At 40.0% G+C, this 20,610-nt stretch overlaps 4 protein-coding genes across 7 annotated transcripts; 1 reads left to right on the top strand and 3 right to left on the bottom strand.

Moving 5' to 3' along the window:
• Positions 1-82: 82 nt before the first annotated feature.
• LOC128373152 (delta-1-pyrroline-5-carboxylate synthase-like) lies at positions 83-6,561 on the bottom strand. 2 transcript variants are annotated; one of them, XM_053333421.1, is made up of 17 exons: positions 6,445-6,561; positions 5,805-5,922; positions 5,524-5,675; positions 5,208-5,357; positions 4,977-5,081; positions 4,697-4,855; positions 4,236-4,326; positions 3,588-3,712; positions 3,344-3,488; positions 3,184-3,257; positions 2,848-2,947; positions 2,231-2,451; positions 1,991-2,128; positions 1,720-1,915; positions 1,395-1,516; positions 969-1,251; positions 83-822 (listed from the first exon to the last, which is right to left on the bottom strand). In XM_053333421.1, exons 2-17 carry the CDS (start codon positions 5,899-5,901, stop codon positions 641-643), a joined length of 2,340 nt encoding a protein of 779 aa, XP_053189396.1. In that variant the 5' UTR covers positions 5,902-5,922; positions 6,445-6,561; the 3' UTR covers positions 83-640. The 2 variants fall into 2 exon arrangements, with proteins under 2 accessions (XP_053189396.1, XP_053189397.1); XM_053333422.1 differs by lacking the exon at positions 6,445-6,561 and having other exon boundaries at positions 4,703-4,855; positions 5,805-5,917.
• A 1,929-nt stretch (positions 6,562-8,490) lies between these two features.
• On the top strand, positions 8,491-10,728 carry LOC128373155 (tripartite motif-containing protein 14-like). 3 transcript variants are annotated; one of them, XR_008322935.1, is made up of 7 exons: positions 8,491-8,631; positions 8,743-8,838; positions 8,933-9,166; positions 9,263-9,285; positions 9,365-9,510; positions 9,600-10,258; positions 10,655-10,728. XR_008322935.1 is itself a non-coding variant. In XM_053333429.1 (6 exons), exons 1-6 carry the CDS (start codon positions 8,533-8,535, stop codon positions 10,202-10,204), a joined length of 1,191 nt encoding a protein of 396 aa, XP_053189404.1. In that variant the 5' UTR covers positions 8,491-8,532; the 3' UTR covers positions 10,205-10,728. The 3 variants fall into 3 exon arrangements, 2 of the variants coding, with proteins under 2 accessions (XP_053189404.1, XP_053189403.1); XM_053333429.1 differs by having other exon boundaries at positions 9,377-9,510; positions 9,600-10,728; XM_053333428.1 differs by having other exon boundaries at positions 9,600-10,728.
• A 146-nt stretch (positions 10,729-10,874) lies between these two features.
• LOC128373153 (hyaluronan-binding protein 2-like) lies at positions 10,875-15,103 on the bottom strand. Its single transcript, XM_053333423.1, has 13 exons — positions 14,943-15,103; positions 14,588-14,693; positions 14,338-14,430; positions 14,069-14,179; positions 13,839-13,955; positions 13,621-13,731; positions 13,376-13,547; positions 13,185-13,282; positions 12,759-13,101; positions 12,515-12,657; positions 11,723-11,857; positions 11,420-11,565; positions 10,875-11,284 (listed from the first exon to the last, which is right to left on the bottom strand). The coding sequence occupies exons 1-13, from the start codon at positions 15,000-15,002 to the stop codon at positions 11,117-11,119; spliced, it is 1,803 nt and encodes a 600-aa protein (XP_053189398.1). The 5' UTR covers positions 15,003-15,103; the 3' UTR covers positions 10,875-11,116.
• A 1,203-nt stretch (positions 15,104-16,306) lies between these two features.
• On the bottom strand, positions 16,307-18,030 carry LOC128372554 (probable E3 ubiquitin-protein ligase TRIML1). Its single transcript, XM_053332649.1, has 6 exons — positions 18,001-18,030; positions 17,781-17,876; positions 17,407-17,640; positions 17,202-17,248; positions 16,964-17,106; positions 16,307-16,878 (listed from the first exon to the last, which is right to left on the bottom strand). The coding sequence occupies exons 1-6, from the start codon at positions 18,028-18,030 to the stop codon at positions 16,307-16,309; spliced, it is 1,122 nt and encodes a 373-aa protein (XP_053188624.1).
• Between the last annotated feature and the right edge of the window lie 2,580 nt (positions 18,031-20,610).

Here is a 20,610-nt window from a genome sequence, read left to right as displayed (position 1 = left end):
ATGTATTATTATTATATATTTGTAAATAGATGATGGATTCTTCAGTATTAAGTATGGTGCAAATAAAACACAGAATCATGAGTAAAGAACTGTACAGCATATTTATTCAAATAATATGCGCAGAAGAAAGACAGGAAAATAAATCTAAACCAAGATCCTGCACAAACAACACTTACAGTAACTTACAAAAAGAGACAAAGGGAGAACTTGTATGTAGAAAAATAAGTTAGAAAATCACAGCCAGGCCATTGATTTATATTTCTGTCCCTATAAAATGATATTACAGAGGAATGAGCTTTGTGCATGAATACTTTGACTGGTTACATATATATTACTGATTTACTTCCTTTTTTCTTTCGACAACATTACATTACCTCTCATCAGTCATGTAACAACAACTCATTTCTTCATTGAGGTCAGTGGAGATTTAAAAACCGATTCTGTATCACAGGATCACAAAACCAGAAGCTTGCTTGTCTGGTAAAAGTACCAACTGTTCTGCATGCATGTTTCCTGCACCAGCATTGTGGATTTATACAGGCGATGAAGCAGCAGCTGTAAGTTGAAGCACTACTGACAGACATGAACATTTGAATATTTGGTATTCTTGATTCTTGTTGATGGCTGTTTGGTTGTGCCCTTAGTTGAAGCTGCCCTGGGGGACTGGGATGTTTTCATGAAGGTATTTCATACTACCCTGCTCAGAGAAGTCAGCCACAGTGTGTCCTTCACCTCGAAGAACCCATTTAGTGGTAAGAAGCCCCTCCAAACCCACTGGACCTCTGGCATGAATCCTTGCTGTGCTGATACCGACCTCAGCTCCTGCAAAAGAAATACTGAACAATTAACTCTGTTGCTTTATCTTCATGACAATGTTAGATTAGATTCATTTACAAGAGGATGTATGTATTCTAATACTCTTCTCAGATAGCATAAAGAAGTTAAACTATGCCTGATACCATACATACCTAGGCCAAAGCGGTAGCCATCAGCAAAACGAGAACTGGAGTTCCAGAAAACGCAGGCGCTGTCCACCTGCTGCAGGAACTGTTCAGCTATGTCCTCATTTTCTGTAATAATGACATCAGTGTGGGAGCTGCCATATTTATGGATGTGATCCACAGCGTCCTGCATGCTGTCCACCACCTCAATGCAGCACTCCAGGTCCCCATACTCTGTCCTCAGAGACTTCACCTCAGATGGGCTGAAAGTTAAATAGGATGCAAACCGGGGGCCGGCATGGATCTTCACCTGTGTCAACGAAATGAAACCATTAATTGGTAACAGAATAATCAATTGTAGTCAACCTGCGTGTAGGATTTAGTGGCATCTAGCAGTGAAGGTGCAGACAATGCATAATACTTTTGACCCAAGTGTCACTGCATGTTTCTTACGTGTTCTGTTCTCAGCATATCAATGATCTGGTCAAATATGGGAGTTCGCAGCAAATCTCTGTGAATAAGGAGAGTCTCCATGGCATTGCAGGCTGCAGGGTAGTCACATTTGGAGTCTCGGACTAAAATTAAACACAAGTTATAGCACGCACAAAATTAACACATATATAGTCCACTTAAACTTTGAAAGCATCCTAAGTGAGCTGTAGTCAGCATAGACTCTCTTTTTGTCTGTCTATATACAAAACTGGAAACAAGCAATAGCAGAAATGGAAACAACAACAAAAAAAAAAAAACATTTTCCAACCTCCAGAATTCAACATACCAACATCAATAGCTTTGTCTATGCTGGCCTCGCTGTCTATGTAGACGTGGCAAACGCCCTCGCTGTGGCCCAGCACAGGAATACCCTTAGCTGCCCTCTGGATGTCCCGGACCAGCTGGGACGAACCCCTTGGAATGATCAGATCAATCATCTTGTCCAGTCTGCACAAATCTTCAACTTCTTCACGTGTGCTCACCTATATGACAAAGTTAATACTTGAGTAATACTGTAATCTCTGAAAATGTACATAATTGAATGCTTTCAATCTTACCAGTTGAATAGCATCTGCCACTCCATGAATGGAAAGTGCTTCCTGAGTGAGTTGATGAAGGATTCTGTTGGTGTTGGCAGCTTCTTTACCTCCCTTCAGTAGAAGAGCATTTCCACTGGCAATAGCCAAAGCTGACACCTGAAACATAATATTAAACACATTCATTTCAATCTCACTAACTTTGATGTATGTTTTTTTTTAAAGATTAAATTAAAAAAGAAGCCATTTCAAATGACTGACCTGTGGGAGGCAGTCAGGACGTGACTCAAAGATGACCAGCAGGACACCGATGGGGACAGTGATCTGCTCCAGTTCTAGGTTGTTGGCCACTCTGGTCCTCCTCAGCACCCGACCAACACTATCCCTGGAGGACACAGAAAGCTGGCGCAGGCCTATGGCAAGGCTGTTCAGCTTAGCTGTTGACAGACTCAGGCGGTTGATCAGAGGCTGGGAGAAAAGACCTACGAGGAATTAAAATAAATAAATAACAGCAGTAACACTGATATTTTCTATAGATCCCTGTAGTTTTTTTCTAAAACAGGAGTGTGAATTTGAATCCTTGAGTTAAAGTTCTCTCTCTTCACTATGCTACACTGCCTAGTAACAGTGTACAGAATGACTCGTGCCAAGCTTAAAAATCTCTACTCTGCTTACATAAGCTTTGATGAAACAGAACACAGCTAAGATGAATGCCAATCAATTCTGATAACCCCATGACCTAAAAATGTCCAGACCAAACTAAATCTAATAATAATGGAGCTAGATGATACACTCTAGCAGAGCGTGGCTTTTACGTGACAAGATTGCATGCAGCTGTAGATTAAAGTGACCAGTGTCTCCTCTCTGTGCGTCTGTACCTGATGCTGATGCTAACTCCATGTCTCTCCTGTTGGCACTGAGAATCTCATCTTTCTTCTCTGTGAGCAGCTCAGCAAGACAGCAGATGATCTCTGCTCTCTGGAAACACACACGCACAAATAACAAAAAACAGAATTAAGAATAATTAAAGCTATCAGTATAATTTAAAACATTCATCCTGTTGTGAAGATATTTTCAATTTTCCTGGTTTAGAGTTGTTGTAATTTATAATAATTGCTCAATGCTGTCAGAGAGATGCTATTTCCCTATTAAAATCTTGTTATTTAAACCTCACTTCAGTCAGACAGTCTACAGTGAAAGAACAAGGAGCTCACCTGCTCCGGGTGCAGTGAGGCCAGAGTCCTGCCAGCGTTCCGGGCCATCTCTGTCTGCTGCTCCACAGTGGGACCTACAGTGCAACCATCAAATATTAAAACACAACCTCAAAACAAGAGTTCTTTTTTTATATTATTTCCAGATGATTCTAACTTGTACCTGCTGGTTTCACTTCAGAGAAAAAGGTACCGACTTTCTTTCCCTCCACAATGTCTGCGATGACATGGCCTGTGACTTTGGGATGAGTACCATTGGCGATGACAACAGACGTCCCACCCTGCAGTGCCCATAGGGCTGCTTTCACCTAGTTCAGACAACATGATTTAGTATGCTGCACATTTTTCATCATTCAACCTCAGTATCTGTTTACACAGTGAGATAAAAAAAATTCTGTCATGCTGACCTTGGCTTCCATGCCGCCAATGCCGACTCTGGACTTAGTGCCGTACTTGACTGACTGCTGGTCTCCAGGATAGAATATATCAATGAGCTTGGCATCATCTGTTCCTGGAGGACTGTCATATAAACCTGTGGGAACAATTTTTTTTCTTTTTAATCCTTCAGTCAAGCAGAGCAATCACACTGATATTGACATCTTTTGATGAAGAAAGCCTTGTCAAAAAGCCAGAGATTACATAAAGTCTATTATTGACAGATAATTCCTCAGTGAAAGATTTTAATAAATAAAAGCACTGCTGTGAAAGCATACTGTAGCTAAAATTTATTAATTAACAATTTTGATTACTGAATACAAGTTTAACTAGAGTTTTGTGTAAACCTTTGCTGTTTACAACTTGCGAACTAAAAAGCTTTGGATCTTCTGTTGGTTGGGGGGGGATTTAAAGATGAACTTTAGGTTTCCAGTAACTTCTAATGGATACACTGTATGCTCAAAATTATAACATATTAATTAAATAACCGACCAAAAAATCATAACTGATAACCAATTTATTTGACTATAAAGATATCTTTCAGGCTTTTGAGAAACAATTAATTGAGCATGTTAATGTTTACATGCCAATTTAAAAAAATGTAAAAGTCATTTGTGTACCTTCAACATCAGACAGGGCAATTAGGAGGTCTGCTTTCATTTCAACTGCTAGACGTGCAGCCAAGCTGTCATTATCTTTGATGCTTATTACCTGAAATACAAACAGAAATTTGATTCACCCAAAAGGATAATCACTGTATCTGACATTATACTGGAGAATAACAGCTTATCAGTTGCTACCATGCAACAAAAGCCTCCCAGTCCCATTCAGCCGCAAATCAAACAACATATGTTCAAAAGGACAGAACACAAACACGTCACAACACAATGGAATGAATAAAACCACAGAGAACATTTAAAATTACCATAAATTAAAAGCATGTATCCAAAATATTACTGGAGGATCGAAATGTAATTGATGAGAAACATACTTCATTCATTTATGCATGACGTAAGCAATCGACCATCACAACTCTGGCCCATATTTAGTATTCCCAACATGCCCCTCACAGAGTACCCACATTTACCCCCTGCAAGTCACTGTTGGGAACAGGGGGCGGAACAACAGCATCATTGGTGTTGATGATGGGAACTATATTCATCCGCAGCAGTTCATGCAGTGTGCTGTTCAGGTTGCGGCGCTTCTGCTCGTCATGGAAATCCAGGTTGGTGACCAGAATCTACATGAATGGACGGACGTGTAAAGTATTAAGTGACAACAAAGTAATTGGCTGCAACAACTCTACTGAGAGAGAAAAGTCAAGTACACTGATTTGATTTAATTTGATTTAATTTACATACTTGTGCAGTGCATGTGCTGTACTGGGTGAACATAGCCTCATATAATGCCATCAGACCACTCTGACCGGCAGCTGCACATGCCCTTGCCTCCAAAACTGGGACTGACTGAAAAATAGATTGTACACAAGTTATCCAGACTGTTAACAACATTTTTTTAATGACATTCATCTAATATTTAAATATTTATCAGAGTGTGGACTACAATTCTCAATGCTTAAGATAATTATTCACCATTTCCTTGAGTTGATTCTGTCCAGAATGTAAGGCTTGTCTGACACTTTGAGACAGCAGGATCTCATGTCTTAGTCTCTGCTTCCCAAATGCCACAGCACCACTGGTGACAATCATCATCTCCCTGCCTTGATTCTGCAGCACAGCCACCTTATGGGAAACACAAGGACGATGAGATTATATTTTTCTTCAATAGCCAGAAAGATCTCCTTTAATATGTGTCATGAGCCCACATGATATGATGTTCACACATACACAACCATTATCATTAGTAAATCCTCTCTTGCCTGTATCAGCAATATTAATATGCCCTTACCTGCTCTACTATTGAGGCCAGTCGTCCCAGTGCCAGACCACACTCATCTCCCCGTGTCACCACAGCACTCCCCAGTTTCACCACAATGCGCTTGGCTTGTTTTAACTCACTCCGGTGGGCAAAAGACTTCCCATGGGGACGTGGGAGAGAGACTGCAAACAAAAATATAGTCCGAATTTAGTACACATCAGTGTCAACATGCAACCAAGCGTACACAGAAATGCAAGAATATTGTCCATTTCAGTGAGACAGTGTGACAAGGAGGTAGGCTGAATACTTACATTTTGCCTGGGAAAAGGCTCTGATGGAGACTGGGCAGGCATTGGATTGCCGGATTCTGGATGGCAGGCGAGAGCACAAAGCCAGCCTGGCAAACATGGTTCTGACACCTGGGCACAACTGTGATAAACACAAACCAGTGTCAGGTTAGTGTAACAGTGCAATAACCTCTTCTGAGATAAGCAGCTTTTTGATATGACAGACAGACTGCATGGTTGGCGAAGTGCACAAAGGTTTAAATTGTTAAATGAAATGCAATATCATAACAGAATCAATGAATGTTATACATCATTTACCCCCACTATAAAGCTTTGCCCCATATTCATTCATGTTATCAGCAGTGTTGTTATCTGAACTTGACACACTGACCCAGTAATGAAGATTATGTTGTTTTCATTCATATCTTAGAATTACTTGCTTGCTAAAAATCACACAGCTAGGTGCTGTCTAACATATGTTACGCCACTTTAGTTTACAATTCAGTCATGAGGCTAAAAGCCTGCAGCTGTGTGTCTACTGTTGATGCTCTCACGCAGGGCTAGCTAGTGTTAGCTAGCATTAGCAATTGAGAGCTAACTAAGTTAGCTTACATAGTTTTGTATAAAATGGACTTAAGACAAATCTTACCAGAGGACTCCTTACCGAGCAACGTCAGAACCAAGGTAACCAACCACAGCTACAGTTATGAGTGCAGTGCAGTTAAAAGGAGAGACACGTAGTCAGCCGGACAGGTGGTGCTCCGCTGCCACATCCACAGCCCACGTTGGTAGCCGGACTGCCAGAACTGAGTGATTCAGGAACGACATGTACGTCGGTTTTCTGGATACGTTCAAATAGACTTAAGCAAATGTCTTACTGTGAGCAGAAATAGTACGTTTGATGGGCGGTCACGGTGAATACTTCTGTAGTTATGGAAGTACAAGCAGGAATGGACGTTAACGAATACACGTACTGACAGTGCATATTTAAAAGTCTAAGCCCAATTACAATTATGAATATATACAATATTTGCAGATAGCCTCACGTAAAAGACATACACACACAGAAGTATGGATTATTTTGAACACTGACATACGGTAGGTGTGTTTATGAGATATAGAGATAATAGTACTGTAGGTGCAAACGACAGCTGTTGTTATTCTGCTTACAGTATTTATTCTGTGTATTTAGACTGACCTCGTTTCTTCTTTAAAGTTGAATACACACACACACACACACACACACACACACACACACACACACACATACACACACACATTATATATAGCTACATATATACACACACATATATATATATATATATATATATATATATATATATATATATACATACAGTAGATGTGTGTGTGTGTGTGTGTGTGTGTGTGAGAGACACAGACATGGATAAATGTGTGTGTGTGTGTGTGTGTGTGTGTGTGTGTGTGTGTGTGTGTGTGTGTGTGTGTGTGTACATATATAATTTATGTATTTATATCTAAATATTGAAATATATAATAGCAGTCACTGGGAGGAAGATCCAGCTGAGTTGAAACATTTGTAACTTTGAAACACAACTGCTTTGACATGACATAATGCAGAATCTATTCAAACTTTAAAATGGGAGAAATGGGTAACAGGAGCTAGTACCTGAAAAATGGGTAATATGGGTAAAAGGGAGGGATTAACCTGAAAAAATAGGTAAAATTGGCTCACAGGTGCATGGAAATCGTGCAACTTTCATAAATTCATCAAGTAATCAGATTACAACCACAGTAGTGAAATTACATAATTTAACAACGCTGTATAAATTACTATAGACATACCTTGTATACCAAGTCCCACTTAATAATAATAATTTCATTTGCTAATAAGGACCTTGAGATGTGGTTGAAGCTTCTGAAAAGGCTTGCAACTAGACCATGAGTTCATATATTAATTCATCATTTTGTAACACTACTCCTCCCAATGTCAAGTATAAACTTTCACACTCAAGAGAGTTAGTCATTTTAAATGGTACTGCATTTAGGATAAATTAGCAATTTAATCTACTTAATCCAGTTTGTTGGAATTTTGCCATTCTATTGTGTTTGGTCTCCTAAGAGTCAATGGTTTGAAACAGCAGACTCATCTTTAGTAACCTGACACTGGGGCACATGAGTGGTGTGTGCATGCCAAAAGAGGCTCATGAAACATTCATTTGCAGGAAGGCCAGGCCACAGTGCACACTGAGCCACCACAACAGGTGCAAGCAGAGCTATGGGGACTGTTGAGGAAACTTTGAAGTGCCCCGTCTGCCAGGATTTCTTCACACATCCTGTGACACTTCCATGCGGACATGACTTCTGTCACACCTGCATCCAGGCTGTTTGGGACACAGACATGTCTAATGATGGTCCTTTCTTCTGTCCAGAGTGTCAGATCTTCCTCCCCTCCAACCTCACTCTGGAGATAAACACCAGCCTTCAAACCAAAGTAACGGACTTCACTAACAGACCATCAACATCAGAGCTACAGACAACAAGTTTAACCATGGAAACCAAAACATGTTCGACCATCCACTGTGACCACTGCATAGAGACACCATCAGTGGCCATAAAAACCTGTCTGACCTGTGATGCCTCACTGTGCCAGGCTCATGCCCTGCTGCACCAGCAGAGGTCGGCTCTGAGGGAGCACACATTAGTGGAGGTGACTGGAGATCCACTGTCTCTGAAGTGCAGGGAGCACCGTGATGAGCTTAAGCTCTTCTGCATGGAGGAAAGGGTCCCTGTGTGCTGTCTGTGTGTCCTGGTTGGCATGCACAAGAACCACCAAGCTGCCCAGCTCCATGAAGCCTGCACAGACTTCAAGGTGAATATTATTATCCTTTGTGTTTGATTTTCTTGTAACTGCTAGTGTGATTTATTCATTCCTCTGTTAGGACATTTATTTTCTACTGGCTTGATGTATTTCTGTCTTTAGAGCTTGCTAGAGACCACTATGAACCGACTGCTGCAGAGGAGAGGTGAAGCAGAACATGCCATCCAGGACTTGGAGTCACTGTACACACAAACAGTGGTACAATCACTGTGAAATTTCCCTTTTTAAATCACAGATACTGTGATTAACCTTACACTTGTATGTATTTAAGTTATGTATTTTAATTTCTCAGAAGTCTGCTGCAGATTACAAAGAGAGAATCTCAGACAAGTACAGCAGGATCCGTGTTGTGCTGGATGGCGATGAACGTCTGATGATGCAGATCATAGACGCAGAGGAGACATGTATGACGGAGTGGCTGGAAGCCCAGAGGGGAATCATGGAGGCTCGGATTGAAGAGATAGACAGCCTCAGAGCCTCCAGTAAATCACTCCTACAAGAAACAAATGATCTGCGATTCCTACAGGTAGGATAATGATGCTAAGTGTCATGAAAGTTCTTTTTGGATTATGTTAAAGTGTTGTACAAATGTTGCTAAATTGTTTTCTGGGATTTTCAACAGCAAATCACAGCACAGAACCTTTGGTGAGTATATTTATCATTTATTTTTTTATACTCTAACAGCCATCCATCGGGATTATTTTTGCCTTTTAATGGTTTTCAGTTTTGATTGTAGTGACCCTTTGGATTTAGCACCAATCCAGGAAATAGACAAAGATCTGTGCGACCCTGAGAAGCTGAGAACAATAGAGAGGCTGGTGGATGACCTCACAGTAGCTCTGTCCCAACACTTTCCACGAATGTGGTCATGTTAGTAAACAGTTCAACATTTGTCTTTAACTAAAATCAACCCTTACTATCTCTGTAGTTGTTTACAGAATGTAATATTTGATTTGCAGATCTAAGTTCTCCTGCGCTGGACTCCAAAACAGCCCATCCGAAATTGGAAATATCCCAGGATAGCAAACAAGTGTACTGGAGACAGCAGCCTGTCAGTGACGCCCTGAGTACTCAGCCATATGACTCCCAGTACAGTGTTCTGGGTCAGGAGAGTTTCACTACTGGCCAGCACTACTGGGAGGTCATTGTGCAGGAGAAACCCTACTGGCTGATAGGTGTGACCACTGGGCCAGTCGATAAAAAAGACAGCCTAAATCAGAAGCTCCCCGGCCTAGGTGTGAACAAGACATCCTGGTGCATCTATCATGGAGACGGACAGTACCTGGCATGCCATGACACACAGGAGAAACAGCTGTCAGTTGGGATGAGAGTCAGAAAGCTGGGCATACTGGCAAATCTCCAGAAGGGGGAGCTGTCATTCTACAATGCAGACACTATGACCCTGCTTCACTCTTTCTGTGTGCAGTGCAAAGAGCCTCTCTATCCCATACTTAACCCCTGCAATGACGTGAATGGACTGAACAGGCAGCCTCTCATCTTGTTTTGTATTAAGGACCCCTGGGATTGGCATTTAAACACAGAAGGAGATAAAGAGTTACCTTAGATGACAACCCTACTTTGCAGTGTTGTGAACACAGTTTCACTGAAAACAAAGTCTGTATCTTTTCTTCCCATGTTTACTCCAGTAATGTGAAAATGTCACACATTAAAGCTACAGTACCAGTCAAAAGTTTGGACACACTTTCTCATTGATGTGAATGGGAAAGTGTGTCCAAACCTTTGACTGGTAATCAATGACCCTGCATGAAATTGTCCCAGCTAAAACTACAACCAATGACCAAGACATAGAACTACCTCTGTGTTTGAAAATTATAGTTGAGAATAGATGTTTTAACCATTTTTCTTTTAAATGTACCTGACTAATTCCCATATTAGTCTCATGTTTTAATCCTATATACCTTCTTAGACATGATTTTGACGTGATGTAGTCCAGGGAGTAAATGACCCGTGTATAAACTACTGGCTCGCTCTTCTTTTACAACAATCCCATCAGCTCCCCAGACAATGGAGGACTTGCATGACTTCAGTCTCACATGTCGGTGTCCCTCACAGAGTTGGCTTGCATTGAACAATACACCCAGTGAGGCCACATAACATGAACAGTGACACTGCGTTTCTTGAGAGAAACAGAGACTTAACACTATGTTGTAGAGTATTGTGTGTACAGTTTGTTTTCCCTCTGTGTACATAAATCTGAAGAAGCAATGAGAAAATTCAAGTATTTTATTATTTTATTTGACTTTAGTCTTGACTCTTTATAGTAAAAGCATCTTCGTGAAAAAGCAGGACGACACAGGCAGCGAACCTAAATAAAATTTACATTTTTCTCCAATTTACGGTTTTATTCTCATTCAAGCATTATGACTGTATGATCATTATCCTGATTAGACTTATTATAAGTTTCAGGGGCTTTTTGTGACAATGGCTACACTGAGTGGAAACTTCCTGAGGCTGCTTATGAAGATGGTGCTTGAATCTTTGACCTGATCCAGTCCAGGTAATGAGTGACCCGTGTGTAGACCCCTGGCTTGTTCTTCCTTCCACATTGGTCGCCCCAGCTCACCACACCATAGATAACACGACTAATGTCTTGCTTACAAGTCAATGGTCCTCCAGAGTCCCCCTAAAACAAGAGAACATAGCTTACTAGATAGAAAATACGCTGCAGCACACAGCTAATTCAAGAACTTACTGTACATACAGTAAGTTAGTCATATTTATGAAGAAGTACTCACACAAATACAGTTTCCTCACTTACCTGGCAGGAATCAACACCTCCTTGCAGGTGGCCAGCACAGAACATACCACTATCCAGGGCTGCGCCATAAATTTTGGGTTCAGAGCACTTCTCCTGGTTGATCAGTAGTACGTTTGCCTCCAGCAGGTGGCTGGAACCAAAGTCAGCTGTAACCAAGTAACAATTAGATGATACCAAATAAATATTTTGTCTCTCATTTCAATGCTTGTGACAAAATAAAGACTCAATGTCTACTGAGTCCGTTAAATGAAAAGTCAAAATGCAGATTTTGCTCTGCAGCTCAGTTTGCGTTAGTGGCCTTACATGTCTCAGTGGCACCCCATCCAGAAATGGTACACTCTATCCCATCAGGAAGTTGGACATCCGGTAGACAGGCTGTCTTCACAAACTGAGTCTCATTGGCGCAGACTCCATCAATACCTTTCAGCCTCAACAAGCCTTTTGAAAATGCAGTTGAGATAGAAGTCAGAGTAATTTCAAACAGAATCAAAATTACTTTTTCAATCTTTTTCTAATTGTACAACTACTTACAATGCTCGCCAAAAAGATAAATTAAAAATCACTTGTAATTTTTGATTTACATCATAGATTACCACAATTTTAGGTTACCTTAATCCACATGTCAAACTCAAGGCCCATGGTCCGAATTCGGCCCACCACGTTATTTTATGTGGCTTAAATGTCATGACTGCTTTAAAATAAAAGTCTATCCTGCTTTAAATGAAAGGGGGTTTACACAAGTTTTATATATATATTTTTGTAAGTATATGTACAATATTTGTATACTTGAATAAATAATAATCAAATGCAGAGACAGTTATTTAACAATATTTTAAGAAGTAGTTACATTTATACAGTCTTACAACCATAATGCTGATGTGGCCTGGAGTGAAAATTAGTTTGACACCACTACCATAATCCCATCATTACAGCTGCTATTATTTGACTCTTACATTCAATTCTTAGTCAAACAAAAAGGATCAAGACACAAAGTAAGGTGCTTTCAGCATACTCTTTCGTTTAGATGTTAAATTCTTATATTATTGGTAATATTAGTGCTCATTTTATATAAAATGAGAGTGAGTCGTGGGTCACCTATGTCGTTGTGAACAGATGCAGAAGTCTCCCTGTAGTTCTCATGCGCGATAGCTTCTTCAACTTGTAAAGTTTGCATTGTTGGTTCGTCCAAATCCATAGACAGGCCCCCCATAACCACCTGCATGTCCTTATTTTTGTCACTGTTCAAACACATAAAGTAAATTCACATGTGTAAGCTATTCCACAATTAGACAATGTTTTGACTCTTTGCATGATTTGTACTCATTATGATTATGCTTACATGCAGTGTGCAGCTGTGAGCACCCAGCAGCTCTCAATGAGAGTGCCTCCACAAATGTGTCTGAAAGGCTGGGTGGAGCCCTTGTGTCTCACTTGCAAGGACACCTGCCAGGGTATGGCCCCAGGAGAAACCTTCAAACCTCCAAATATTCGGGTAACGGACTTCTTTGGCTGTGCCTCCCCACAGGTGGAGAATTGTTGCGGCAGGATGGACGCACCGGCAGTAGCTGCAACCTCAATAGTTTGTGTAGGTTTGGCAGTTATTGGCTCAGGGATTTCTGTAGGTTCTATTTCCGGTGGTTGGGGCTGCACAGCAGTGGGCAAAGCTCCAGTTGGTGCCTCACCTTTAAACACATACACAAGATAACACAGCTGTTTTGGTTGATTGCACTTATAATCAGAACTTGTGTAAAGCTTTAAAGCTGACCTGTTGGTTCAGGACACATATCCACGTCACAGAAGTCCCACAGCAGCTTACGGCCTCTTCTGAAGAAACACCAGGGCATCAAGTCTCCGTCTGGGTTTCTGTGCCATGGAAAACATTTGTGTAAGTGTATGTCATTTGTAATTTGACTACACATATTTACTTTCTCCAGCATACATGAAGTATAACCTGACCTGCAGAAATTGTGAGGGCCAAGTCCATCAGGGTCCTCGAAGGAGTTGAAAGGATCAGTTCCTTTCTCCAGGATGAAGTGTGAGTTCCAGTAGAGGCATTCATTGCCATCATCTGTCTCACTTACATTGCCGCGATATGACTCTCCTTCATCCACAAAGCAGTCATCTGGGCCTAAGATCACACTCAGTCAGCATGTGAGTTAAAATGACATGTATATTGGGCAGGGGAAAAGAAAAGTACTTACCAACGTGACAGAAACGTCCTCTGAACCCTGGAGGGCAACTACAGTCAAATTCATTTCCATCTACGATGCATTGGCCACCATTCCTACATGGATTAGGCTCACACAGTGTATCTTTGGAGAAAAACAGTAAACAGTGTGAGTTTGCTTTTGGGAACTATAACAACAATTGTGTAAAAGAGAATTTCTGTCTTTGTTTGGAGAAAAAAATACTTCCTTACAAGTTCTGCAGTGTGGAGGCGTGAAGGGATGCTTGCATTTGCACTCAAAGAACGGGGGAGTCGAGGTCAACACACACTCACCCCTACCACATCTACCCCTTTTACAAACTTTTGGACCTGAGACAAAAGTAACGAAGAAACTTTTTTTTAAATTAATTCATTTTGTCTGATTATATATTGTACATATTTAACCAGTCTGCAACATGCATGGAGACTTTTTTTCCCCGCACCTCTCTGGCATCTCCTTCCCTTGAACGGTGCTGGACAGTCACATTTGAACCTTCTCTTGCCTTTCTCCTCACACACTCCATTGTTTTCACAAGGGTTTGGGTTACATTGGCCTGAGAAATGAGGGAAAAAAAAGTTTGCATGAGATCCAATGAATGATCCAATGTAATGTAATGTAATTCCATCCTGTCATGTAAAAAGTAAGTTAAACAGATACTATAGGTGTTGTTCTGTGGAGCCTGATAGAATACTTGAGTGTTGATTCTCTTACCGTCAGGGTCTTGAAGTTTAAAAAGCCATTCTGAGACATCGTCATCATCATCATCTTCATCATCACCTCCATCAGTTAGCTCAAAGAAGAAGTCTACAAAATACATTTCCATTAGATATAAAGCAATGCTGTCCTCCTGTCTCTCTACTACCCAAAGCATTTTTAGATTTGATAAGGGAGGAATTGCTTACACTGAAGCTTAGGTAGGACTTACACAATACTTCATAGAAACGATGAAAGAACCTCTTACCTTCAATAATGTTCTTGAATGATTCTCTGCCAGGTTTACGTCTCCCAGTGCCTTTTTGCTCAGGATCACGGTGCCTATAACGATTTTTGCCATGTTTGCGTTTTAGCTGAATAAAAACAAATGCAGTCAAAAAAATGTGCTTAGTTAAACACTTAGTATCCTTTTTATTGACATTTTTAAAAGTGCAATATAGACTTTGTAACAAGAAATGTATTGAACAGAAACATTAAAATATTTCAAACAGAAAATACAGCATTTTATTCAGAGCACCATGAATTAGCAAACATTGTCAATTAGAGCGAAGACATTGGCTCATTGCAACACAAACACTGCGTAATATACAGTGAATACATACTTCTGCAGGTATGAGGAGCGCAGCTAAGAAGAGGCAAAAGAAGAGGAGCTTTAGGTCCATGATGGCAGTGGATCAGAAGACATCCAGGAGCGTATAATGAGAGTGTGCTATCAGTCACAGTTTTCTAAACGTTTGAAAAAGTACACCTGACCTTTGAGTCACCCAGGTGGGCAGGTTGGCATCCATCCATCATGCTGAGTCAGTTGTATTGATTTTAACTGAGTTTTTGAACAGTAATTATTTTTAGTAGTGACGAGCACAACATTATTCATACAACAAAACATTTATAATGAACAAATAAATGGCGCAAAAGATCAAAAGCCATCATTGAAACATTTTTCATGTTGAAATCTGTTAAAATGGATTTTTACCAAAGAGACTAAGCACACACTCAGATGTAACACAGCAGCTCAGAGAGCATATTTGCAAAGAGAGAACTGTTTGTTTGAATGTAGACTTTGGATCCACCTACACTAGGTGCAACTCAGAATAAACTACCTGTGCTATTAGATCTCTTTATACATTTACAAAAACAGTCAAGTGTATGCATCTTGTATACATCAGCAACTTTTATGATTTGCAAGTTCAACTTTTAAGGGATAATATTTTGTAATAAAGTTGGAATATGTAAACTCAATAGGCATCAAACACTCTTTTGTGACCTTCTTATTAAGCTTAATGAACTTATGAGGTGCACAGCTTCTTCTAATGTTTCTGCATATTTATCTGAAAGTTCAATACACATATACAGTATAAGCACTGGAAAAGTGTGTAGTGTGTGTGTTCTCCCTTAACAAGATTCCCTGTAAGTTGCTTCTTTCTGCAGGTAATTTATATAGCAGTTTGCCTCATGTTGTTTGAAATACATTCTATTATTTAAAAGAAAGTTAATTCAGTAGCAGGGTGCTACTTTCTGATGAGATGCCCTTTATACCGAAGTAACTGATGGCTTTATCGATGGTTAGATGGTTAATTTTTTTTTTTTTAAATAATAATGCTTTATATAACAGTTATAAAGATTTTTTTGTGTTGCCAAGTTGTGAAAATTTCTCTCCTCTAAGGTTTATCCACTTCCAGCATCATATTTGCTTAGTCTTCTTAACAAACTCTTTAATTCATCAGAAAGACCCCTTTAACTGCAGACTGGATCAATTATTAGAAAGTGAGAAACCAATGAGCATTTATTAATGAATTACCAACCTCAGGCAGATTTATATGACCTGGCTACCCTAAACTTAGTTAATTAATTACTTAAATACATTTATTTTCGGATGTTAATAAAGCCATGAGTTACAGTTTATAAAGTTTTATAAAGGGTTCCTTATTAGAAATAATTACTAAATGCTTTTCTGTGGAGCAACTAATCACAGATCACTGGTATGAGATGGAGCATTACAGATGACAATAGGCTTTGCGTTGGTGCCATTGTGGTCATGACCAGGACACAGGGCCAGATGGAGGCAGTCTGAGAAGGTTCCAGCACAGAAGGAAAACAGTGGTGTCATGTTGTCTGCTTCAAGAAACGTCACCAATCCTGCAGGGAAACTACACAAAATCCCAATGTGACAGAAGCGTTTTGTGAAAGGCAGCTGATGAGGCACCCCTCCATGCCAGGCTGTATACTCCCCGTCAAAGAACTCCACACACCAGGATTCATCCCCCCGGCCCAGCCAGCAGTCCTCATTGGTGCCCTTGCGGGGAATGGTGGGATAGGTGACACCAAGCTCCCAGTAAGTCTTCCCAGTTACGTCAATTTCCCAGTAATGGCGACCAAAGCTGAAGCCTTGCAGGCTGATGACATTGAGGGTGGTGTCAAAGCGATCAGGGAGGTCAGGAAGCTCCTGCCAAGTGTCTGTGTAGGTGGCACTGTCACCACTAGGGGAGATGATTAGCTTTGGGTGGGCTGTCCCTGGATCCAGACTCACTTCACTGGTATCTGGAGACACATATTTAACATTTTTATACAGAAAAATACACATGTTAAAGAGAACAAATTGTGGTTATTAACTGTGTGAACTGACAGCTCTTGATGAGTTTTTTGAATAGAGGGGTCTGGGAGCAGATGAGCAAGAGCATGTTGTTAGTAAGGCTGATGATCTGTTCAGCTTTGGCCTCGTCCAGATTCACACTGCTGGGGTCCGTCTTGTTCAACAGGTCAATCACTCTGGAGGAGGCAGACCACAGACAGAAACAACATCAGTTGTTGCTGAAATGCATCATACTGAAACATTTTTGATAAACTGTGGTTTGATTCCATACTTGTCTACGGCCTCCATGTCTTGATGCTCAGAGTATGAGAAGAACGTCTGAAAAAAATGAAAAGGAAAACCAAGATCAAGAAATGTACTCTGAAAACACAATATTTCATAACACTTACATAATATTTTCTTCTGTCCATATATAAGTGACTATATAAAGATCTAGCCAATCTCTTATTCCTCATGATACTAAATGCTTCAGTCACCATTGTATCTGTCTGTGTGTCTGCCTGGTCCATTGCCACTGTGAGTCTGGCCAGGTCCTGCTCTATCTCCTGGATGAGGGAACAGTTCTTCTCCATTAGCCCATCTAGGGCCGAAACAGCAGCCCGCTCCTCCATCTCCAGGTAGGACAGAGTCATCCTCAAGTCTTCATCCAAGACAGTCTGGATCTCCTGATATTTCCTTAGAATGCTCTCCCTTATCACTGAGGACTTTTTCTGAGTCAGGCACAAGCATTTATCAGTTTATTTTACTGCCTGCTCACAGATGTGATGACAGTATTAGTGTTGTAGCTGCAGGATAATTGGTAAAATAATGTATTTTCAAATTTTCAACAACTAGTCTGAACACTACTTACTGTGATTTCTGATTGCCGTGCTGCCAGTTTCTTCAGTCTGTATTTCACAGCTTCCTTTTGCTTCTTCAGACACTCCTGATTCTTTTCTAACGTCTCCTGTAGAAAAGGTTGCACACATTCAGCAACTTATTATTAACCTTATGGTATCTATATAACAAGTCCTTCTTTTATGTTTTTCTCTTTTGCTATTTATTAAAAGGTATTGCATAATTCCATTTACTGGCAGTGTTGTGACCCCAGATGCAGGCATTTGCTTCCCATATTCTAAGTGTCTGTGTTTGCCATTACTTCCTTCTACAAGAGGAAACTTATGATTGCTGTATCCACAGTAATTCACATTTGTCCAATAATAATTCCCCTTTATAATTGAATATGGTGCATTGTAGCTTTAATGAGCAGTATGCACTGTGATGCACTGACAGTTCAGTTGATGTTCCAGTGCCAAAATGCTCAACAGAGAATTGAAAAGTTATGTTGTGACATTTAAAGGACTGTACTGGAATGTTAGGGTTAGGGTTAGTGCATATTTCTATGACAAGTTAAATGATACTTTACACCACTGTTGACCATTTCACAAAGCACAGTAAACTTTCACTGTGCAGAAAGTTATTGTGAAGGGTTTGAGATTAGGGTGTTTTCACATTCATCTACTGAGGGGCAAAGTTTCTCTGTGCTCTCCTTATAGGTCAGTTTAAGACATGCACTTATAGGCATGATTTGTGACATCACAACCAGCTAGGAAACCACTCGTGGTCCACCATGTAATTTGTGATTAAGTGTGATGTGGAGATTTGAAGGCCCCAGTGCAAAGACACTCAAAATGGGTTTTTCAGTGGTTAAACTTTTGAAATGAATGTTTACTCGGTCATAGATTCAGTATTTTTCAATGAGGGAGAAGTAGTAGATGTATACTGTGTGTTGTGTAATACAGTGTATTGATTTTTTTTGTGGAAAAATGATGTTATTAAGAATTATATATATATGTATATATATGTATATATATATACATATATATATATATATATATATATATATATATATATATATATATATATATATATATATCTAAACATTTCTGAAACAGATCGTATCTTACAGTATTTATTTTATCATGCCTTATCAACATACAGTAGGTGTCCCCAGTGTATCTAGAGACCCCCCAACTCTCTCTTCTTCCCCTGCTCCATCTTTGATTGTGAAACCTGCTGCCTAGTTTTGGCACCCTTTATGATGTCAGAAAGGGAACTGTCAAACATAGACAACCCCACCCCCGTTCAGCCCTCCAGGCTGATCGTCCCCTGCCCACTAAAAACCTACTGAATTAAACTGTTGGCGGCAAGAACCAACACAACAGTCTTTGTGGCCTACCATTATCTGAGGAAGTGAATACCCATTAGACTTACTTTATTTTTGATCAAAATGTTCCCACAACATCTAAAAAAAGTGTAGTTACCTGGATGTAACTCCAGTCCAGAGTATTTTTGGAGACCTCACTTAAGTGTCTGTGGCTATACCTCAAATTTGTAAACTGTGAATCTTGACATGTTTTATGCTGTTTAACTGTTGATTTAGCAGATTAGCCTGTAGCCTTGGCATTAGCATGTTACGTGGCTAATATGGCCAGCAATGTTGGAATATTGTTGAGGGACAGTCAAGACAAACTGTGTAAATGTTAAGCCTCATTTGAAGCCAACTAAATAATAACAATAATAGGTTGTGTGATGCTTTTGGTGGAACTATGAACTGCAGCACTAGCTCAGCTAGCTTTATTGTTACATGTTAGCCCATTCTACTCCGTGATCTTTGCTAGGGTGTGTATGTTGCGTCTGTAACACTATGTAAATTAACTTGAAGGACATGCCATGAAGGTAACAAAGAAAAATTGTCAAACTAAAGGAATTCCTTTGCTTGGCAAACCACCTTTAGTGGCCTGCTGTGGCAGTGTGTTAAGTCAACCATTCTGATCCACAGATGCACGTTCCGTAAAACTGTATTAGTGACACTACTACAGTTCTGTTGCAGTTCAAGTATGAATATGAATACTGTCAACTGCCCTCAGTCTTTCCTGTTACCGTCATATAATCTGTCTCACATCGTATAAATGCCAGAAAGCCACGCCTGGTTCTGAAGTGGGTCAAGAAGCAACTCATTTGCATAGAAATAGCCTATTTAGAACCGGACTGAAACAGAAGGGTGTAGACGCATGCTAGAATGCGTAATCAGAGAGGTACCTTCACCAAAAACCTTGAAAGACATGTTTTGGGGACTTCAGAGACCTATCCTATTAACTTATTGAAAAGGACTTTAATATGTGACCTTTAGAAAATGTTGAATTGACTAAAATAACATAAAACCATGCCAAATACGACCAGGGCTAAAGTGAACTTTTTTGTAGAAAAACCAATTCAGACACAAATGATTATTCCAAGCAGCATATTTTTATATGTCTTGTTTTTCCCGCCATTCAGGGAGCCACTGCTCAGTTCATTTCAATACAGTATGAAAATCAAACATGCTTGAGGTAAGTATCCACACCATTAAAAATGTTCTTTTATGTCAAAATTACATTGTCATTGTAGAATATGAGGTAATGCTTTACAGTAATGTTCGCATGGGAAACACTGATGTGACATTTGAGATATAACAAAGATTTGTGCTATACAGCTTTGCTCTCAGTAAGTTGTTGTAATAACTTGGCATCTTATTGGAAATTCAAACTTTCAAAGTTATATGGACTTCATAAAAAAATAATATGAATTTTGTAGTTTCTTGCAGAACAGTGCACAGAGCTGAAGTCTTGAATGTCTTACCTTCCCACTAGCACTTGATT

The sequence above is a fragment of the Scomber japonicus genome, chromosome 14 (assembly GCF_027409825.1).
Source record: "Scomber japonicus isolate fScoJap1 chromosome 14, fScoJap1.pri, whole genome shotgun sequence".
Classification (NCBI taxonomy): Eukaryota; Metazoa; Chordata; class Actinopteri; order Scombriformes; family Scombridae; genus Scomber; species Scomber japonicus.
The sequence above is the reverse complement of the archived record's forward strand: the minus strand, read 5'-3'. Positions and strand labels throughout refer to the sequence as shown.